This window comes from Apiospora aurea (genome assembly GCF_038362705.1).
Source record: "Apiospora aurea strain CBS 24483 chromosome Unknown utg000009l_segment0_segment0, whole genome shotgun sequence".
NCBI classification, from domain to species: domain Eukaryota; kingdom Fungi; phylum Ascomycota; class Sordariomycetes; order Amphisphaeriales; family Apiosporaceae; genus Apiospora; species Apiospora aurea.
In genome coordinates, this window is record NW_027117396.1 from 173,273 (window position 1) to 191,678 (window position 18,406).

Below are 18,406 nucleotides of genomic sequence, written 5' to 3' on the forward strand. Positions count from 1 at the left end.
GGACAAGAGAAGCACATCGGCGTCCTCAGCCGTTAGAGCCACATTTACTACTCGAAATGATTCCGAGCCAGGATCCGAGAGAGGTAGTAGTGACAGTCAGTACCTAAGGTAGTCGCTACCTACAGTACCGTGCTACTCGCTAGTTCCCTCGTCCCCAGCCCAATCAGCAGCCAATGCCTGGAGCTGGCCTCTGTCTGGCGTCTCCAAATCACGTGCTGGTGCTTGTCCGGCAGCATTTTTTTTTTTTTTTCTCTCCTTCCCTTCCCTGTTCCTCTCCCGGGCTCCATCTAATAACGATTTAGAGGTTTTAAAAAAAGCAGGTGGCTAGCAACTTGGGAGGTAGTCCAGCCAGTCAGTCAGTCCACTCATTGACTGTCCAGCTCTGTCAGCAATACGCGATCGCGAAGACCGACCCCGACCGACCGATACGACAGCGCCCAATTGATCGTCCTCTGCTAATACCACTACCACTACCATTACCGCTACCGCGCCTACTGTGCTGGACTGTACCTACCTATCAGGCAGACGGGGATTGAGCGAGGTTGGCAGTCCCATCCTTCCGCCGTGCGCATCCATCTTCTCCATCGCATCACAACCTTCACCATCGCATCCCATTGCTCGTCTCTTGCACTCTCTCCACCGGCTCGGCAATTGGAACCCAACATCCGTTTTCCCCAAAGTATTGGTCGCGTCTTGTCAGAGCTGCTGTCGGTCTCCAAAACACACCCCCCGAATCTGACATCCTCACCATCCCCCCATATCACTTGCGTTCCCTGTCAGCAAAAAAGACAGCTAGCTTTCTAGCTGTCTCGGCTCTCTTTTTGCTGGCTGTGACTGATTTGGACTGGTGATGCCCTTCCCCCGCCACCGAATTCTCCATTGAGCGACCGGCGGGTTTCGATCGATATCACCACTCTTCTCTCCACTAGGCGCGCAACTTACAAATCCATCAAAACTTTATACTGTCCAACACCACTTCTTTTGCTTTATCATTCTTGTACCTGTTCGAGTCAAGTCGTGTTGCGTTGCATTGGAGATTACTTCTCGCGATCAAACCACTGCGCACACGCGCTCAAGGGATTACATCCACCGACCGGCTGGGTTTGCGACAAACTGTTTCCCTCGCCTCGGGCGCCTCCACTAGAATTTTCATTGCACCTGCGCCTCGACCTCGCAGAACGCGCCATTCTTTCATCTTGAGGACAAGCAACCGTTGCCTGCTGTCACTTGCCGAACCGACCCTCGTCGCCTAATACTACCTTTTCCTCCAAGCGCGCCTGCTGCACAGAGCTTCAGAGCTTTCAGACCATGGCGACCGCACGCAAGCGACCACGGGCTGAAAAGGACGAGAGCTGGGCGGAATGCCCCTTTAAGGTAGAGCACCCGACTCCGGGCGACAAGGACAAGAAGCAGAAACAAAAGAAGAGGAGGCGCCAGGACTCAGAAGACCAGACCCCTCAACAGCCGCAAAAGATCCCACTGCAGGTGTCGCCCTTTGCGCCTACGGGCAAGTTCAAGGATCCTAACAACACAATGGACCGCCACTTCTCTGTCAAGCCGAACGAGGACTGGGTCGGCATGACTAGATACAATAGCTTTGTTTGTACGTTATCAGGCAGCTTCTTTGCGCGTTTTCGCAGCCTCTGGACTAACGCGACTGACTACTTTTCATAGTGAACGGAATCAAATACTACAGCGAAGGCTTCATCTTTGTCGCCAACAGCTCGACCATTCAGCGCCAGAAGAACCCAGACGAAGCGATGCAGCCAAGGAAGCGATCGGATGATGATTGGGTTGCTCGAATTCTCGAGATTCGTGCTAGCGACGAGCATCACGTATACGCAAGAGTATACTGGATGTATTGGCCCGATGAGCTGCCCTCGGGCACCCAGGATGGGAAGAAGTACGTTCAAGGCAGGCAGCCATACCATGGGCGTAACGAGCTTATTGCTTCCAACCACAGTACGTTCTTCTTAAGTATACATTCTGGTAGCAGTCTTCTAACAAACCAATAGTGGACGTCATCAACGTTGTCAGTGTCACAGCCTCAGCCACGGTGAACCAATGGGACGAGCAAAACGAAGAGGAGATCCAGTCAGCTCTGTACTGGCGACAGGCTATAGATGTGCGAACAATGGAGCTATCAGTGAGTTCGCAGCTGGCAACACCCAACGGAGCACCTACTAACCTTCTCGATTACAGTCTGTGGAGCCTCGCTGCCGCTGCCATCAGCCCGAAAACCCCGATAAGACTTTGATTGGCTGCAACAGTGAAGGCTGTTCAAGCTGGCTACATGACGACTGTATACTCCGCGAGGCCCTGATGGCTACCTACGAACGCCTCGGTACCGACAAGTCCCACAGATCGAAGCCTGTTAAGGAAGAGGACGTGGATGGTGAGGGACCCAAGCGACCTCTTAGTCCGAGCGAGTCCGGTGCTGCCCAAACAACCCAGCATTCAATTGACGTAAAGCCAGAAGACCAGAAGACCATCAAGCTTGCCGATGTCGAGAACAACGCCGAGAACATGGATGTTGACGGGAAGGACAACACCACCATACCCGTGGCTTCCAGCAATAAGAACGAGCCCAAGAAGAGGGGTCGTCCACGAAAATCAGACGCTGCTGAGTTGAGCGCATCCAAGCCCTACGAAGGTCTCTTCGAGGGGCGTCATCAGAAACGACTTATCTCCGCCGGTAGTGGAGATCACAGACCTCCGGCAAGACGTTTCTGGTGGTGAAAAATCATGGACAGAGCCCATCAAATGCCTTTTGTGCTCGAAAATCATCCAGTAATTGGCGACGATCTCTTTTTATGGCACACGCCATAGCCGCGCCGCTCCTATTGCTGGGCCGATTATCAGACCTGGGCGATCCCACCCGCTAGCTTGATTCTGGTTCCACATCTATATACCAGTATCAAGCTGTTATCTGTAATGTGCTGCGCAAATTGGGTTATGCTTTTTTTTTTCTTGCCTGGCGTTCAGGGGGTGTTTGTTAAATACCCTGCAGCTTTTGTGGGGTGTCCTTGTTCGGAGGCATCTAGAGGCGTGGGACGAAGCTGATGAAATTTTGAGAGAACGAGACCGCAAGAATGAGTTGGAAAAATATGAGAAATTAAGGCAGTTGTGGTGGTGTGGGCAACTTCAGAGGACGAGGCCATGCAAAATCATGATGGGGCTCTTCATTGAGGGGGCACGGATGATGCGGAGGAGAGGAATATGGCTCTCACTGAGTACTAATACGACAGCATCCTTAAGCGGAAAGTGGTTACGGGCCGGTGTCTCGAGCATCTAGACGAGATACTGCGGAATGCCTTGGTTATTCTTATTCAGGGGCGGAGGCAAGCCATGGTCTGTTCCGGGCGAATGGGAGTTCACATCTTAGGCAGATGCACTTACTTGTACATAGTTGACCAGTTAACTATCTTCTTTTCTACTACCGAGATTTGTCAGATCTGTAATTATCGTATTTCGTGAAGTGACGACTATTTTCAGTTCTACACCAAAGTAGACTACTAACATAGCATCAGACTGGATAGCATAGATAAATATATTCAGGGGGGAAGACGAGATCCTATTTAATGTGCATACAAGCAGATACAAGATCATGGTCGTTCTTGTAGAGCGGTCATTTAGCAAGGCGGTTATACCCAGAAGTTTGAATGATATCGCGAGGGCAATAAAAAAGAGCCGAGATAGCTCCCTCCTGTACTGCAACCTTTTCTTCCGAGGGACGGCGTGCGACATCAAAAATTGTTGGTGGGTTTTGTTTCATAGCTTTCGGAAGAATACGACGAGTAGACGATTTGCTTAGTGTTCGTGTTCGAAGGGCTTCTTGGGTGTGGGTGCCCCTTACCGCTTGCTGACGTGCCCAGGCTTGCTTAATATGCGTGGGAAGCAATATCGATAGTCTTGTAGTTGTAAGAGTAATTATACGGGATTCGTGATTCATAGCCTGGCCGTGGCTAGATATGAATGGCAGTTGCCTGCCCCTTGTGATCCTGTGTTAAGGTAGACAGCGTTCACCGTCCGAGATATCCTCTAGGCGAGAATAGAGCAGTTTTCCAGTTCAAACTAATGTTGTTGTAATTCTAGGCTTGACTTCGGCATGCTAGAATCTCCGAATACATCGATAGCTCGTTTGGTTCCCTGAAGTTGATACTTGGACCACCAGCAACGTTGGGGCGAAATTCTACATTTATTACCCGTATACCCAGGCTGGCCAGCGTTGTTATATGTTAATGTTAGCAGGGTATTGTTTTATTGTGAGCAACTTGGTACTTGACATATAGGCCAGTGAACGGGAATCGTCTAGGAAAGACGTGGTCGAAGCACTTGAGCGATATTCCAAGGCGCAACCAGTGTCGACTATTTTTCCAGGCTCAGACGGATCCAATAAGTTATACAAGAAAGTCGGCGTAGAGGGCCTTTGAGTAATTATTTGTATTTAGACTATCAGATTTAGATACTAAGAGAGTCTAGCATCAAATGTGCCCAGGCAGAGCACATTTTATATCGAGATAAAAAAAAGGGGGGTGCCTTGGGCTGTTCGGCCATGCATATATCTCGGTCAGTTCGTCTCTCCACCCTCACCATCCAAGGATTTATAACCATTGCACTTGAGTCAACTGAAGCTATAGGACATGTTTCCTTTGCTTCTTGTTGGGACTGGCAGCATCTTAACCCTCGAGCCGATCTGCCATGGCGCATGGCACCTGCTAGCAAGATAGGCATTTTACGAAAGGATGCATTTGACTAAATGTGCAAGGGTAAGAGCAACATATCGGCTTGCGCTTTTTGAGCCTCTCCATGCTCTGTCTCTGAGGACCTCAGGTACTGGTGAGCAGAACGCCTCTGGCTCTTGTATATACGCCTGGGTCTTGATTCTATGCTAGACTTTAAATAGTACCGTCATTACACCAAAATTTGAGTTGATTCCCAATCGGTAAAGGGCAACAAAGAAGGTTAAAGTAACTAGTGATACATAAGAGATCAGAGAAAGAGATATCTGCAATTTCTGTGACCTGACTACACAGTATATCCTCTAGGGTCTCACGTGACCTCCCTCTCCGCAGCCTTTGTCTTTGTCTAGTTCTAAGTCAAGGCAAACAGAGCTAGCTTGGAAATGAACCTTGTTAGCTGGGGTGGACCAATGGCGTCAACGACTAGTCTATCAATAGCTGTGGGAGCTCCGACAGCCACATGATCTCTCAACTGGTCTTTTGATATTAACTGCTTCCTCGAAGTATCAATGATGGGTATTCTTCATGAGTTGTGAGTACGAGGTGGTTGCTTGGTAGCAGCGGCCAGCCAGTACGGTTGCCGAACCGAGCCCCACGATCGCCGAACGCCGTGACCGTCAGACGACGACTCTTCTGCTCGGGAAACAGTGCCGTAGCAAGTGCAGGCGACTTCCCAGTTCACTGCTCTGGTACTGCGTATCACACACGCGAAAGCATCGCACTGCGTGGCTTTGGTTTGTACGCAAATGCACGCTACTGAGAGAGAGAGAGAGAGGCTTCATTCAAACGTGCTCAGTCTGTCTGATGCGTCCCAGCTGCGCGGGTGGTGTTCGTGCTACACAGCAAAACGAGACGTCTCACGATCAGGAGGCCTTGAAATAGGAGAATGGATGGATGTCGCGAATACCGATAAGCCCTCCTTTGACTCTAAAGACCCAAAGATCCACCAGGGCAGTGTTGTAGGTAGTGCTCTCGGCAGTATTTTTCTGCACGTGTGTACTGCCGTACGGTCGAGGTCCTTTCCCCCACGACCCTGCATTGCATTTCCAGCCACACCGCAAAGTGAGAATGGTGAACGGGGTGGTGAGTGGCACATAGACAGTCTGATCCTGAGACGCTCGGGACAGATACTGGGCTACACTTGTACTGATGGAACCCGATTGCCGGCGGGGTGAATGCGTAGTGCAGGTCTAGTTCGGCGCAAGTTGGGTCCCTCAGGACCGGCTCTGTCAGGTCCTAATTTACATGTGGAGCTGAGAAAGGAGAGGCAGCCTGTGCAGTGCACTGGACTGAAATAACAATAGCCGTCGTCCTATCTTGGGATTGCGCAGAGGAATCGCAAGCGGGCGCGGAATGTCCAGCTGAGCTGCTCAACTGCATTCCACGCGATGCAATGTATGAGGGAAGCTACACATCAATAGTCGGCTGTTGGTGGCAGGCATCAAGTGTGCGGCGACGAAACAAAACGATGTGCGGCAGGGGTGTTGTTCGATGGATTTGGGTTGGGGTTTGGGTTGGGAAGGAACGCCAGGAAACAGGAAAGGAGGCGTATATACGGAGTCTACACCGACGTACATACTTGTGTGAGATGTGCTTGGAGGGGCGACGATCGACTGATGCTACCGGCTTCTTTTTTTGGTTCTGGTTCGGTTGAGATTTGGCTCAGATCATCTTTTCTGTCGACTTGGAAATTGGATCACTTTCCGGCGATCCACAGGCACAGAAGCAAGCGGATAAGAGTCGTAAGTTTGGAACGTCTTGAAGTGCCGTGTCCCGGGGCGCTCGCTGGGTACGCAATCAGCCGGCCTCTGGGACGATAACCCCGGAATGTTACATGTCGAATTGAACCTAATAGAACCGACCTTTTTCTTCCTTCGAGAATGGATAAGAGGCAATCACCATCGAAACAAGGCCGCCGGCGGACGTGGGCTCGTGGGAGCCAATACCAATACCCTGGAATAGTGCCAATGACGCCGTCGCGTACCATTGGCTATGGGGCTATGGTGCCGCAGCGTGTGTCGCTATCAGTGTGATCAATGTGCCGGTTTCCTTGGAAGTCGTGAGAATGATTAAATAATTGCAAGATACTGGTATCCAGCAAGAATGGGCCACTCACGACAATGCTTGCTTATACCTGGACCAAGCTGTTGGGTCGGGGTTTTGCTTGTTGCTGCTGCTCAAGTTGCTCGCTGCCATCGGATTTTGCCTAGCCCGTCCAGAATACTGGGAAGATGTGCATCGAGAAGAAGGCAGGCATCCTTGTACACACCTACACAATTAATGTCCACTCGCTGCATGTGGTAGGTATGGAGTGGGCTAGCGACCCGGTACATACTAGCCAGCCTGCCAGCCTAGCCCACTAAGGAGAAGACATAGGTAGTAGGTTCAGTTGATACATTGTCCCCTGGAGATATGGCCTGCCTCCCTGTTTCGTGGTATTCTTCCGCCGTGATTGGTGCAAAATAGGGCTTTGGGCGGAAACTAGCAAGCCAAGCTGCTGCTGCTGCTGCGTGCGCATGGGAACTGAGAGAGAGAGAGAGCACTACAAGTATTATCAGCGGTCCCGGTCCCGCTGCTGGCTGGGAGCTGCACGACGCACGTCCAAGTCCACCCCCGGCAAGCATTACGTAGTTCGGGGCTTGGAGGCCACGATCTGAATCTGGGCACTTCCCAATGAAGTAGCCGAGACCTCTGCGTGGTGCTATGTGGTAATGAGTTGGATTGTGTAGTGCTGTGCTGTGCTGTGCTGTGCAGTGTTGCGTCGTACTACTTACTACCTGGGTACCTCCGTGTCGTGGTAATTGGCCACGGGGGGGGGCTGTGTGCCGTCTTGCCTTGCTTTCGATCTTGGAAAAGGACAGCTTCTGTTCGCTTACCACCAAGCAAGTCGGAGGTTGGCCATTTCGAAACCTCTCATTGACTCGCAGAACCTGTTTTGTTTTTCTCCCTTCTGTTTTGACTCTTTCCCTACTTCTGCAGCTATCGCCAACCTCTACGCCTCTCGTTTACCAACCCCTCTTCTTCTTCCTTTCCTCGCCTCTGCTTCCGCCCTCCCCTTCTTTACGTGCTGTCCCGTCAAAGCTACCGTGGCAACCCGCGCAACTCGTTTCACCCCGTCTGTTGCTCTCCTTCTCTTTCGAAAGACTACGAGAAGGCCTGCTCCAGCTGCTGCCAGGGTGAATATAACCATTGGCCTCAATCAGGACGACCGCAGGGCAATTTGCAGACGCCTCGCAGCATATCGAAATAAGCTTACCACTAGCCCTACACTACTGCCCAAGCTTACAAGGAGCAACACCCGGTATATGGCTTGAGCCACTGCCAACTTCCACTCCCAATCGATCCAGCAACGTTCCGAACAGCAGCCCAGTCAGTGCCTTCGAAGCGCTTTCTGCTTGCACACGCTCACACTGTCGCAATGGCGACGGAACAATCAGCCGCCGAGCTCAAGCAGCAGGGCGCCATTGAGGCGGCCGAAAACCCGGAGTCCGACGTGACCGCCGAAGATGCCCAGAAAAAGATGGTGGAAGAGAGCAAGAATGCCGGCGTGGCTGCTTACACCTTTGACCCGGATGCCAGTCCGGAGGAGAAGCGCCGTCAAGCGAAAGCTGTAAGTCTCCCAGCCCTTCCCACGACCGCGAACCAAGTTTACTGACTTCATCTTTCCCCCACCTCCAGGCTGTGCCGGACGAGCTGCGACGAAAACACAAGGCTGTGGCTGTGGTCACTGACGCCGACGACGGAAGCAAAGCCGACTACGAACTGCCCTCGCCCTCCCGAGCTGATGCTCTCGACGTCCCGAAAGATAAGGAGGGAAACCTCTTTACAGACGACGCAAGCGAGGAGGAGAGGCCCGAAGACATCGCTGCCCGCGTAGGGTGGCAGCAGCGGTACGGCTGGCCCCACGAGAGTCCCATGACCGGCGACAGTTTGCTCGACCACCAGACTTGGCTGGAGGGCAAGGTACCTGACCACATGTACGGAGAGTGGTACCACAATGCTGGTGTCATCATCTTCGCCTGTCTGGCATCTTGGGTGGTGGCCGTCCTAGGCGGTGGTTTAGCCTGGGTCTTTATCGTGATGGCAATCTGTTCGACCTACTACCGCACGTCCATCAGGAGGGTTCGCCGCAATTTCCGAGACGATGTGACGAGGGAGGTGTCGCTCATGAAGAAGACGGATATGGATGCCGAGTCCTTGGAATGGATCAACGCTTTCATGCTTAAATTCTGGCCCATCTACCAGCCAGTACTTGCTGAGACCATCATCAACTCGGTCGACCAAGTCCTGAGCTCGGCAACCCCGGCCTTTCTCGACAGCCTGAAGCTGAAAACTTTCACTCTGGGCTCGAAGCCCCCGCGTATGGAACATGTCAAGACTCTGCAGGCCGAGGATGACATGGTTATCATGGATTGGAAGTTCAGCTTTACTCCTAATGATACCGCTGACATGACCGCCAAGCAAATCAAGAACAAGGTCAATCCCAAGGTTGTCTTGGAAATTCGAGTTGGAAAGGCCATGATAAGCAAAGGCCTCGATGTTATCGTCGAGGATATGGCATTTTCCGGCATTATGCGCCTCAAGCTCAAGTTGCAATTCCCCTTCCCTCACATCGAGAAGGTAGAGATGTGCTTCATGGGACGGCCTGAGATTGACTATGTATGCAAGCCTCTGGGCGGAGAGACGTTTGGTTTTGATATCAACTTCATCCCTGGTCTTGAGAGCTTCATCCTTGAACAGATCCACGGAAACTTGCAGCCGATGATGTACCACCCCAACGTGTTCCCCATCGAAGTCGCCAAGATGCTGGCTGGAACGCCGGTCGACCAAGCAATCGGTGTCGTTGCGGTTACGCTTCATGGCGCCCAAGGCCTGAAGAACCCCGATAACTTTGCTGGCACTGTAGACCCGTACGTCATCGTCTCGCTGAGCCGACGTGGAGAGCTCGCCCGGACCAAGACGATCAAAGATACATCCAATCCTCGTTGGAACGAAACCAAGTACGTCATTATCAGCTCGTTCCATGACAGTCTCGACCTGGAGATTTTCGACTACAATGATATCCGAAAGGACAAGGAGCTTGGAATCGCTTCTTTCCAGCTGGACCAACTGGAAGAGTTTAACGTATTCGAGAACGAGCGCCTCGAGGTCATGTCCAACGGAAAGGCTCGTGGTGTAGTCTCCGCCGATGTTCGCTTTTTCCCAGTTCTGGAGGAAACTACGTTGCCTGACGGTAAGGTGGAGCCACCCCCCTGAGACCAACACTGGTATTCTCCGCTTCACGCTTCACCAAGCCAAGGACCTTGACGCCAGCAAGAGCATGGTTGGACTCCTGAACCCCTATGCTGCTCTGCTTCTCAACGGCAAGGAGATTCACCACACCAAGAAGCTCAAGCGCACCAATAACCCCATCTGGGATGATGGCTACAAGGAGATCCTCATCTCCGACAGAAAGAATGCCAAGTTGGGAATCGCGATCAAGGATGACCGAGAACTCGCTGGTGACCAGCTTGTCGGTACCTATCAGATCAAGCTGGAAGACCTGCTTGAGATGATGGAGCAGGGCAAGGACTGGTACAACCTATCGGGCGTCAGCTCTGGACGTATCAAGGTTACTGCGCAATGGAAGCCCGTTGCCGTGACAGGCGACTTGGTCGGCACTGGTGGCTATCAGACGCCTATCGGTGTTATGCGTTTGCATTTCAAGAACGCTCGCGAGCTTCGGAACTTCGAGACTATGGGTAAATCGGATCCTTATGTTCGCGTGGTACTATCTGGCATTGAAAAGGGCCGGACTGTGACGCATCGCAACACGCTCAGCCCCGAGTTCGACGAAGTTGTATACGTCCCGATGCACTCGTCGCGGGATCGCCTCACTTTGGAAGTTATGGACTCCGAGAAAATGGGCAAGGATCGCAGCCTGGGTCTCGTCGAGCTAATGGCCAGTGACTATATCCATCAAGACGAAAATGGTGAATACCTTGTCAACGATAGAAAGCCACTTCTCGAGGATGGCCTCCGCTTGCATGGAAAGGGCATCGCTAAAGGTGTCCTTTGCTATACCGCATCGTTCTACCCTTGCTTGAATGTCGCTGATCCCGAGGATGAGGAGGAGGAAGAGGCGGCCGCAGCGGCAGCGGCAGCGGCAGCGGCAGCAGCAGCCGAAGAATCGAAGAACGATCTCGAGCACACTCGCTCCGCGGATGCCGGAAAGATTACTGCGCTGGAGAGGAAACCAACGCAGAATGGCCAAGGCGCACCCCTGTCACCGGCCATGCAGCCGATAACGCCAACGTCTCCAACATTCTCGGATCGCAAATCTCGCGATGCAGCCAGACAAGTCCCGAAGATCCGACTTACACCCGAGGAACTACTCAAGTACGAGTCGGGCTTCCTCATCTTCCATTTTATGGAGGCTGAAATGCCCAAGGGTGGTTCTCATGTTGAGGTCTACGTGGACGACATGCTGTTCCCTTCGTACGTATCTGGTTCAGCCAAGCACAAAGCACACAAGTTTGATGAGATTGGTGATTGCTTCATCCGCGAGCTCGACTTCTCCAGATTGACGCTCAAGGTCCGAGAAAAGAAGGAAAAGCCCGGAGAAGAGCGTGATGAGGACCATACGATTGCACGTCTCACCGGAAACACTCTGGATACTCTCAAGCAATGCTTGGTAAGTCGAATGATCGTCCCCGTATCTGTTGCACCGTTACTAATCCATGCCAGAACAACCCTACTATATTGAAGTTCAAAGACGACGAGAATCGAGGAACTTGGATCAAGGTCAGCCTGAAGTACATCCCTGTGCGGATGGAACTCGATCCCAGCGAAAGTATCAACAATATGGGCAACCTCCGCGTCGACGTTCTAGACGCGGCTGGACTGCCTGCTGCCGATTCCAACGGCAAGAGTGACCCGTACGCCCGATTCGAACTCAACGGCCAAGATATCTACAAGACGAAGACGCAAAAGAAGACGCTTGACCCGGTCTGGAATGAGTTCTTTGAAATAGCCGTACCATCCCGTACTGCCGCCAAATTCCATGTCAATGTGTACGACTATGACTTCGCGGACAAGCCCGACTTCCTCGGTGGAGCAGACATCAACCTGGAGCAACTTGATCCTTTCAAGGCAAAGGAAATGAAGCTCCTCCTCGACGGAAAGTCTGGTTCAATCCGCATCCGACTACTTTTCCGACCTGACTACGTCACACGCACACGCATGGGCACGGGCACCTTCTCTGGAACGTTCGGAGCGCCTGGCAGGATCGTTACCGGAGTGGCAGGTGCTCCCATCAAGGGAGGCGCTGCGGTGGCTGGCGTGGTCGGACACGGTGTCGGCAAGGGTGCCTCGTTCCTTCGACGGGGATTCCGTGGAAAGAAGGAGGAGGACAGCAACGGTGCCCTGATGCCACCCAACAACATCGACGTCCCATCCATCGTAACCAACGGGGGAGAAGCTTCTGCGCCTGCCCCGGGCCTGAGGCGGTCTACTGGGCCCCGCCTCGATGGCAATGAGTCGCCCGAGACCCCGCCCTCGTCCTCGCACAGCAACCACCATCAACGCACCACAAGCATGGGTGGCATGTCCGTGCATAGTATGGCACCAGGTGCTGCGGGAGCAGGCACTGCTACCTTCACCGTGGTCTCTGCGACAGGTTTCCCGCCGTCGGCAGATGCTTACGTGATAATTCGGCAGCTGGCACCCAAGGAGAAGGTCGTTGGAAAGACCAAGCACCACGAGTCGGCCACAAGTCAAATCCAGTACGACGAGACTTTCAAGCACACGTGCACGGCAGACACTCAGTTCCGCCTTGAGGTCAAGGGTCATCACACGTTCGGCAGCGACGACGACCTGGGCGAGGCGTTGTACTTTGTCGACGACACACAGTCAGGCGGAGAGAAGGAGATCAAGGTCGGGACTGGAGCCGTCGTCATCAAGAGCTCGTTCACGGAGAACCAGCCTCGACCGACGACAAGCAGCGATAGCCCGCGCGGTGGGAACACGATGAGGCGCAGCTTTCTCTCCAAGAAGGAGACCAGGCCCGGTCGCGAGACCACGCCCAGCTAGTTGCGCCAGCGTGGACCTCCGAGTAGCGCCAGCTCGCCCGGAGAGGGTGCCCGGATGAAGCAGATGGGGCTGGTCAAGTCGCATGGGCTCGATTAAATGCTAGCCAAGAAAACGATTACTATTATAATAAGCGCCGGGAGTTGGGCCCCAAAAGGAATGGATGGGGAGGGTGGGATATCATGGATGGACGGAGTTCTAATGGCTGGTCTTTTGTAACTAGGTACTGTTTGATTTTTCGCGGTTTGATTCTCTTTTATCATTTGCTATTGCCTTTCAAAAAGGTCTATGACACGAATCTCTTATGTCGCTGCTGCTTCTGATACCTCCGCTACCTACTTTTGGCTGCGGACGTAACATATAATATATGCAATCCTCATCGCATCAAAAGCGGGTAGATATATTCTCGTTTCAACTATCAGTTTGAGTCGTCCTAGCTCCTGCTTGTCTGATTCCCCCCAAAGGGTACACCCACGACCGTCCCCTGAAATATACAGACTACTCCGACTTCAAACAGTTGGGGGTAGCTTGGTCATCCCGATTGAACGCCGGTTGAGCACTCAAAACAACAATGCCGTATGATCACTTGATGCTGACCTTTACTTGCTTTCTTCCAACAAAATCATACATGATCGAGGTCCACAAACTTGTAGGCCCAGAAAGAGCACCACACGAAGACTGCTGCCGCCACGGAGAACCACGACAGGTAAAAATATGCCGCCTTGGAACCACGCATTAGCAATTCGATCATGGAGGCATTGAAGAAAGCAGTAGAGGTTGAGGGAAAAGTGCAGATCTGAGGGAAGACGGGGCAGCGAACTTGGTATACGTACCGCTCTTCCGCCCAAGGAGCCGTCGTCGGCGTACAAGGGTGTGCAGACGTAGACAGTCACGCCCGTCGGGAACACGACGACGGAGTAGGACAGCAGCCATGGGCGCCTGCCACGTGAAGACCATGTTCCAGCGCACGAGCGCCCGTGCCGGCGGTGGCGGCGGCGGCGGCGAGGCGGCTTTGTCCTTCTCCCTGTCGTCGGGAGATGCGGCCGCCGTGCGTTGCCTCTGGTCCTGCTCCCCGTCCCCTAGGCCTTGCTCGAGGCGGATGATCATCGACACTTCTGCGTGGAGGTTGGATGAGAGCGGCGGCTGCTCCACCAATATTGGCCCTGGCGCTCTGAAGTTGGTGAGGGTGAAGGCCTCGGAAGACGAGAGCGAGATGGCGAAGAGGGATAGGATGAGGCAGGAGTACCAGGCGGCCGGTCCTAGCTGAATGGACCGATAGGAAAGTACTCCAGTCAGTCACGTGCTCGAAGTGTTCATCTTCTCTCTTCACCATAGTGGATGAAAGCGCAGCGACAGTCTGGATATTTCTGGATACACTTACCCAATGCTCATGGTCACGGGGTGCCCATGAGAAACATCCTATGACTGCGCCGGACAGGAGTGTTTGTTCCCTATCAAAAAAGTTCAAATCAGCCATTTTGCTTTCCTTGCTAGCTGGACAGATGTATAGGAGGAATCTCACCGCAATCTGGATGTAGTGCAGTTCATAGAGCTTCCTCGCCCGCCACCGGGCCACCATGGAGCGGATCTCCTCCTCATCCCTGCGCACGTCGATGGCCTTGGCGATAGCCAGGATGGGCAGCAGCGTGTTCTGCCGGAAGAAGCGGTAGTAGGGCAGGGTGAGGCCGTGCATGAGGGCGAAACCCAGCCTGCTTACGACGCTGCTGACGACAGACTGCTGCCGCCGCCGTGGTTGCTGAGGCATGTGAGCAAAGCGAAAGCCCAGCTGCGATGAGCGTTGTCATAAACTGACCTCGCCTTGGAAAGGCTTGGGAGTAATGCTCTTCATGACAGGCAGAAAAGAGACATAGGATACATCTGGACACCCGAGGGGTGATGTGTTATGACATGCTACTCTTTACTATATTATACGACACCCATGCAGGCCTTGAGAGGGGGCAAAGTGGTTGATACCGGGCGGACTGGGCCGTGCCAAGGGGGTAACACGATCTTCTGTGAGCTTCCTCAGCGATTGGACAATCATGACACCCTTTGCAAACGTGCTGCTAGCTATCATGGGTAGCCCGGTCCATCTCCAACCAATCCAACTGTGGCTTAAGCAGTGTATCGTCAGCTGCCCCAGTCGTCCATTCGGGTTTGATTAAGGCGTAAGCTAAGGGACTGAAAGGCATCGGAACTCACTAAGTAGAGTTGGCAGGCTTCTCGTGGTATTTCATTGGTGAAAGTGACTAGCGATACAGGACATGTGCAGCTCTAGGAAAATTACTTGACATACCTCCGCAGTTGCTCACCACCCAAGCAAAGAAATACTTCCACCAAGCAATAGCAATATAACCTCCACCAATAAACATTGTAGAATAGTAATACAGCTTGGACAAGTACCGAGCCGACTTCCCTTCCACATTGCCCCAGCTTCGTTCCCTCCACACAACCGAATACTCAGTCTTCTCGAGGAAGAAGACATGATGTATCAGAGCAAGTTAGGCCTGTAATTTCTGTGCAATTACACGGTCGACTAGTTTTGGACGTCTAACAGCCTCTCGCTGGCTCAGACCGTACCTGGCTTAACCAGGTTTTCTCGGATGGCTTCTCGAAGTTTGCACATATGCTGCTTTCGTTTCTTGTAGCTGTTTTCGAAGGCTTCCGTCTTCCCAGTAGCAGCTTTCTCTTCTGCTTCAATACCTTGAGCGGCTCTGGCAAACGTCTTCGACATGGTTTGAAAGCTCCCATGGAACGTGTTGACTGTAGGCTCGAACTCTCCTCGTTGACGTTTCAGAAGAGTCGCTGTAATCTTGCTGCCACCACGATCATACTCTCGGACAACGTCTTGTATAATGTCTTGTTTTGGGGCAAGCTGGCGGTGGATAGCCTATAGGCAGAATTAGAAGCCGTCGAGTCAAATTGATACGTATAACTTACAGTCACAACATCATGCAACACTGCTGCTATTCCTTCACTGGCGCCATCTACAAGATCGTCACACCGGTTTCTAATTTTCTCTGTAGAGGTTCTTGGCTGTATGCCATCAGCATTGTTCTCATAGCCTTGGTTGTTTTGTCGACTTCGACGGCCAAGCTGATCCTGAATTTCGGGTGATATGAACTCCGTTGATGTAACGTTGAGGCGGCCAGGAGAGTTCTCTCGCCGAGGGGATGGCATGAAAGGTTGGGTTTGGGTATTGCCACGACGAAGGGATTGCATAGCCGCGAACCTATGGCTGTACTCTTGGGTCTTTGGATTCAACTGAGCCGAAAAGTCTTGTTGTGACTCTGGCTGTGAGAACCGGGCATGGACATTTCCAGCATTTATGGTCTCATGTTGTCGCTGTATACGCTGCCCCAAAGGGTTGTAGCCATATTGATGAGCCACATGGTCGCTTCTCGGTTGAGGGTATGTCGAGGGCAGATGTGTTGGCCGAGCAGCTGCGCTCTGAGTAGCCCGCGAGTCCCAACAGTTGGCAGCAGCATAGTTATCGTTGGAAGGATCGGCCTGGACCACAACCGCTGTGGCTGCTTTCTGAGGCCGTGGACCATATGATATGGTGTCTCTCACCGATTGTGAGGGTGGAAGTCGATTTGGAGCCCCCTTGTCTTCTTCGGAGTTGCGAGGATCAGCAAAGGGGTCAAGGTCGTTGGAGGTCTTGTCTCTTGACAGCGGAACAGAAAGCAGGGTGCTACTATCCTCATTCTCTGGTACACGAATTGCATCTTTGCCACTCCGAACCAGTGAATGGTTCTGTTGTGCTTTTGCATCCTTGTTTCTGCCTCCTGTTCCGTGTACCGTTGGTACCACTCTAAGTCGCGATGGAGCCTTCACGATAGAGTCATAATTGGCTGCGTTCCCTATGAAGCCATCATTGCCGGGATGTGATGGCGCGTTCAGCTGATGTGGGGGAGAAACAGGCAATGTATACGAAGATGTGTTGGCTTCCTTCGGTTTCCTGGTCGGGGCTTCGAGGGAATTGTTGACTGTGAACGAATCATTGGCGGTCAACTGCTGCTTTTTCTGCTGCGCAGCAGGTTCGGCGCTGTTGGCATCCTCAAGTTGCAAATGCTCTACAGCTTCATCCGAGCTTGGTGCATCTGATGAAATTTCTATATGGTCCACATTTTGGCCCGGGGAGAACTGTTTCGGGTCTGTACGTGCTTTGGAATTGGGTTGTACAGTAATGCTATCTCTGTCCCCGAAGAGGAAGTTGGATTCTGGGCCTTTGGGCTTCTTGGGCCGTGACCCGTAGCCCTGTGGGGAGCTCCGTCTCTTCTTCGAGTTCGGTTTGGTTACTGGTGCGTTGAGAGACAAAGGAGGCTCGTCGTCGTCTTCAACATCATCGGACATGATTTCCCGCGAACTTTTCACGGTCGGCTTGCCTTTTCGGACGTTTTCTGCTCTAGGAGCTGCATGCTGGCTTTGGGGAAATCTGCGTACCCCTTGACTGTTACTGTTCGCTCTTGGATTAGTTGTCTTGCGTGAGCGTCCGGCTGGAGGGGCCTGCTTGGTGTCAGGCTCAGGAGAACCCTCAATTCCGAAGGGATCATCTGGATTGACAAAATTCGACCCCTTCTGTTTAATGCGGCGAGTTTGGGCCTCTGGGACGTTCTTGTCTTTGACGCCGACCTTGGAACCTGTGGTGGCTGAGATTGCTGTGTGTGCCTTGCTCGGGGAGGCGTCGTTTCCATCGTCATTGTCTGATGGGAATGGTCTCTTCGCAACTCGTCTTTTGGAAGGCATGACCCGTGTTGTTCTACCAGCTGACGTAGCCTGAAACATCTCTGATTCGCCTGTGGTTACTCTTTCAGCCGACGCATGGTCTCCGTCTTTGGAAACGTGAACACTCCCAGTCCGCACTGAGTTCTGCTTCACACCTCGAGCAGGGCCTCCTAGCGCCTTTTGGGAACGCGTGCCAGCTGAACGTTGTGATGGTATATATTCTTCATCACCAAAACTTTTGGCCGATTCTTCACTCTTCGTGCCATCGATATCGTCACTGAAGTCTAGCTCCTCGGACTCGACCAAATTCTTATGTACATCCGACTCACTTGCGTCCGCCAAGGATTGGTCTTGTCCGCGAGTCTGATGTGGAGCATTCGGTGTCTTTCCCGACGTGATTGTAGCACCTGCGTCATCCGAGAAATCTTCTTCTTGGATTACTTGCTCTGTGGGGAGTTGGTCCTTGGTCCTGTTCGCATTAGACCTACACGAAGCGCTTCGAGGACTTGATACCGCTTCAGGACGCCATTGTGAGTTTTGAGATGCCGGGTCATCCTCAGCGTACCCCATAATGGCTTCGTCTTCGTCTGATACAGCACTGCTCGCTCGACTGCTGTTTCCCGCAGCCTTGGGTTGTGAACTGAAAAGGCCATTCGCCCCCAGAACATGCTTGGTTTTGCCGCCAGGCATACTGTGACAGTAGAAACAGCAATCGCCACCTAAGGAAGTAATCAGTCAATATGTTGCTTCACGGAAGTGACAAACGTCTCTACCAGGTGAGGTCACCCAGAGAGAGAGAGAGAGAGAGAGGGAGAGAGAGAGAGAGAGAGAGAGAGAGAGAGAGAGAGAGAGAGAGAACAAGAAGAAAA

General features: G+C 52.6%; 4 protein-coding genes across 4 annotated transcripts; 2 read left to right on the forward strand and 2 right to left on the reverse strand.

The window, feature by feature from the left end:
- Nucleotides 1-1,308: 1,308 nt before the first annotated feature.
- PG986_013168 (uncharacterized protein) lies at nt 1,309-2,739 on the forward strand (the record flags this gene model as incomplete). Its single annotated transcript, XM_066849390.1, has 4 exons — nt 1,309-1,603; nt 1,675-1,962; nt 2,016-2,146; nt 2,203-2,739. 4 exons carry the CDS (start codon nt 1,309-1,311, stop codon nt 2,737-2,739), a joined length of 1,251 nt encoding a protein of 416 aa, XP_066693533.1.
- Nucleotides 2,740-8,160: 5,421 nt separating this feature from the next.
- On the forward strand, nt 8,161-12,812 carry PG986_013169 (C2 domain-containing protein; the record flags this gene model as incomplete). The annotated part of the gene is made up of 4 exons (XM_066849391.1): nt 8,161-8,352; nt 8,421-9,932; nt 10,000-11,415; nt 11,469-12,812. The coding sequence occupies 4 exons, from the start codon at nt 8,161-8,163 to the stop codon at nt 12,810-12,812; spliced, it is 4,464 nt and encodes a 1,487-aa protein (XP_066693534.1).
- Nucleotides 12,813-13,431: 619 nt separating this feature from the next.
- PG986_013170 (uncharacterized protein) lies at nt 13,432-14,574 on the reverse strand (the record flags this gene model as incomplete). The annotated part of the gene is made up of 3 exons (XM_066849392.1): nt 13,432-13,490; nt 13,643-14,072; nt 14,332-14,574. 3 exons carry the CDS (start codon nt 14,572-14,574, stop codon nt 13,432-13,434), a joined length of 732 nt encoding a protein of 243 aa, XP_066693535.1.
- An 804-nt stretch (nt 14,575-15,378) lies between these two features.
- On the reverse strand, nt 15,379-17,165 carry PG986_013171 (uncharacterized protein; the record flags this gene model as incomplete). The annotated part of the gene is made up of 2 exons (XM_066849393.1): nt 15,379-15,699; nt 16,623-17,165. 2 exons carry the CDS (start codon nt 17,163-17,165, stop codon nt 15,379-15,381), a joined length of 864 nt encoding a protein of 287 aa, XP_066693536.1.
- Nucleotides 17,166-18,406: the final 1,241 nt, after the last annotated feature.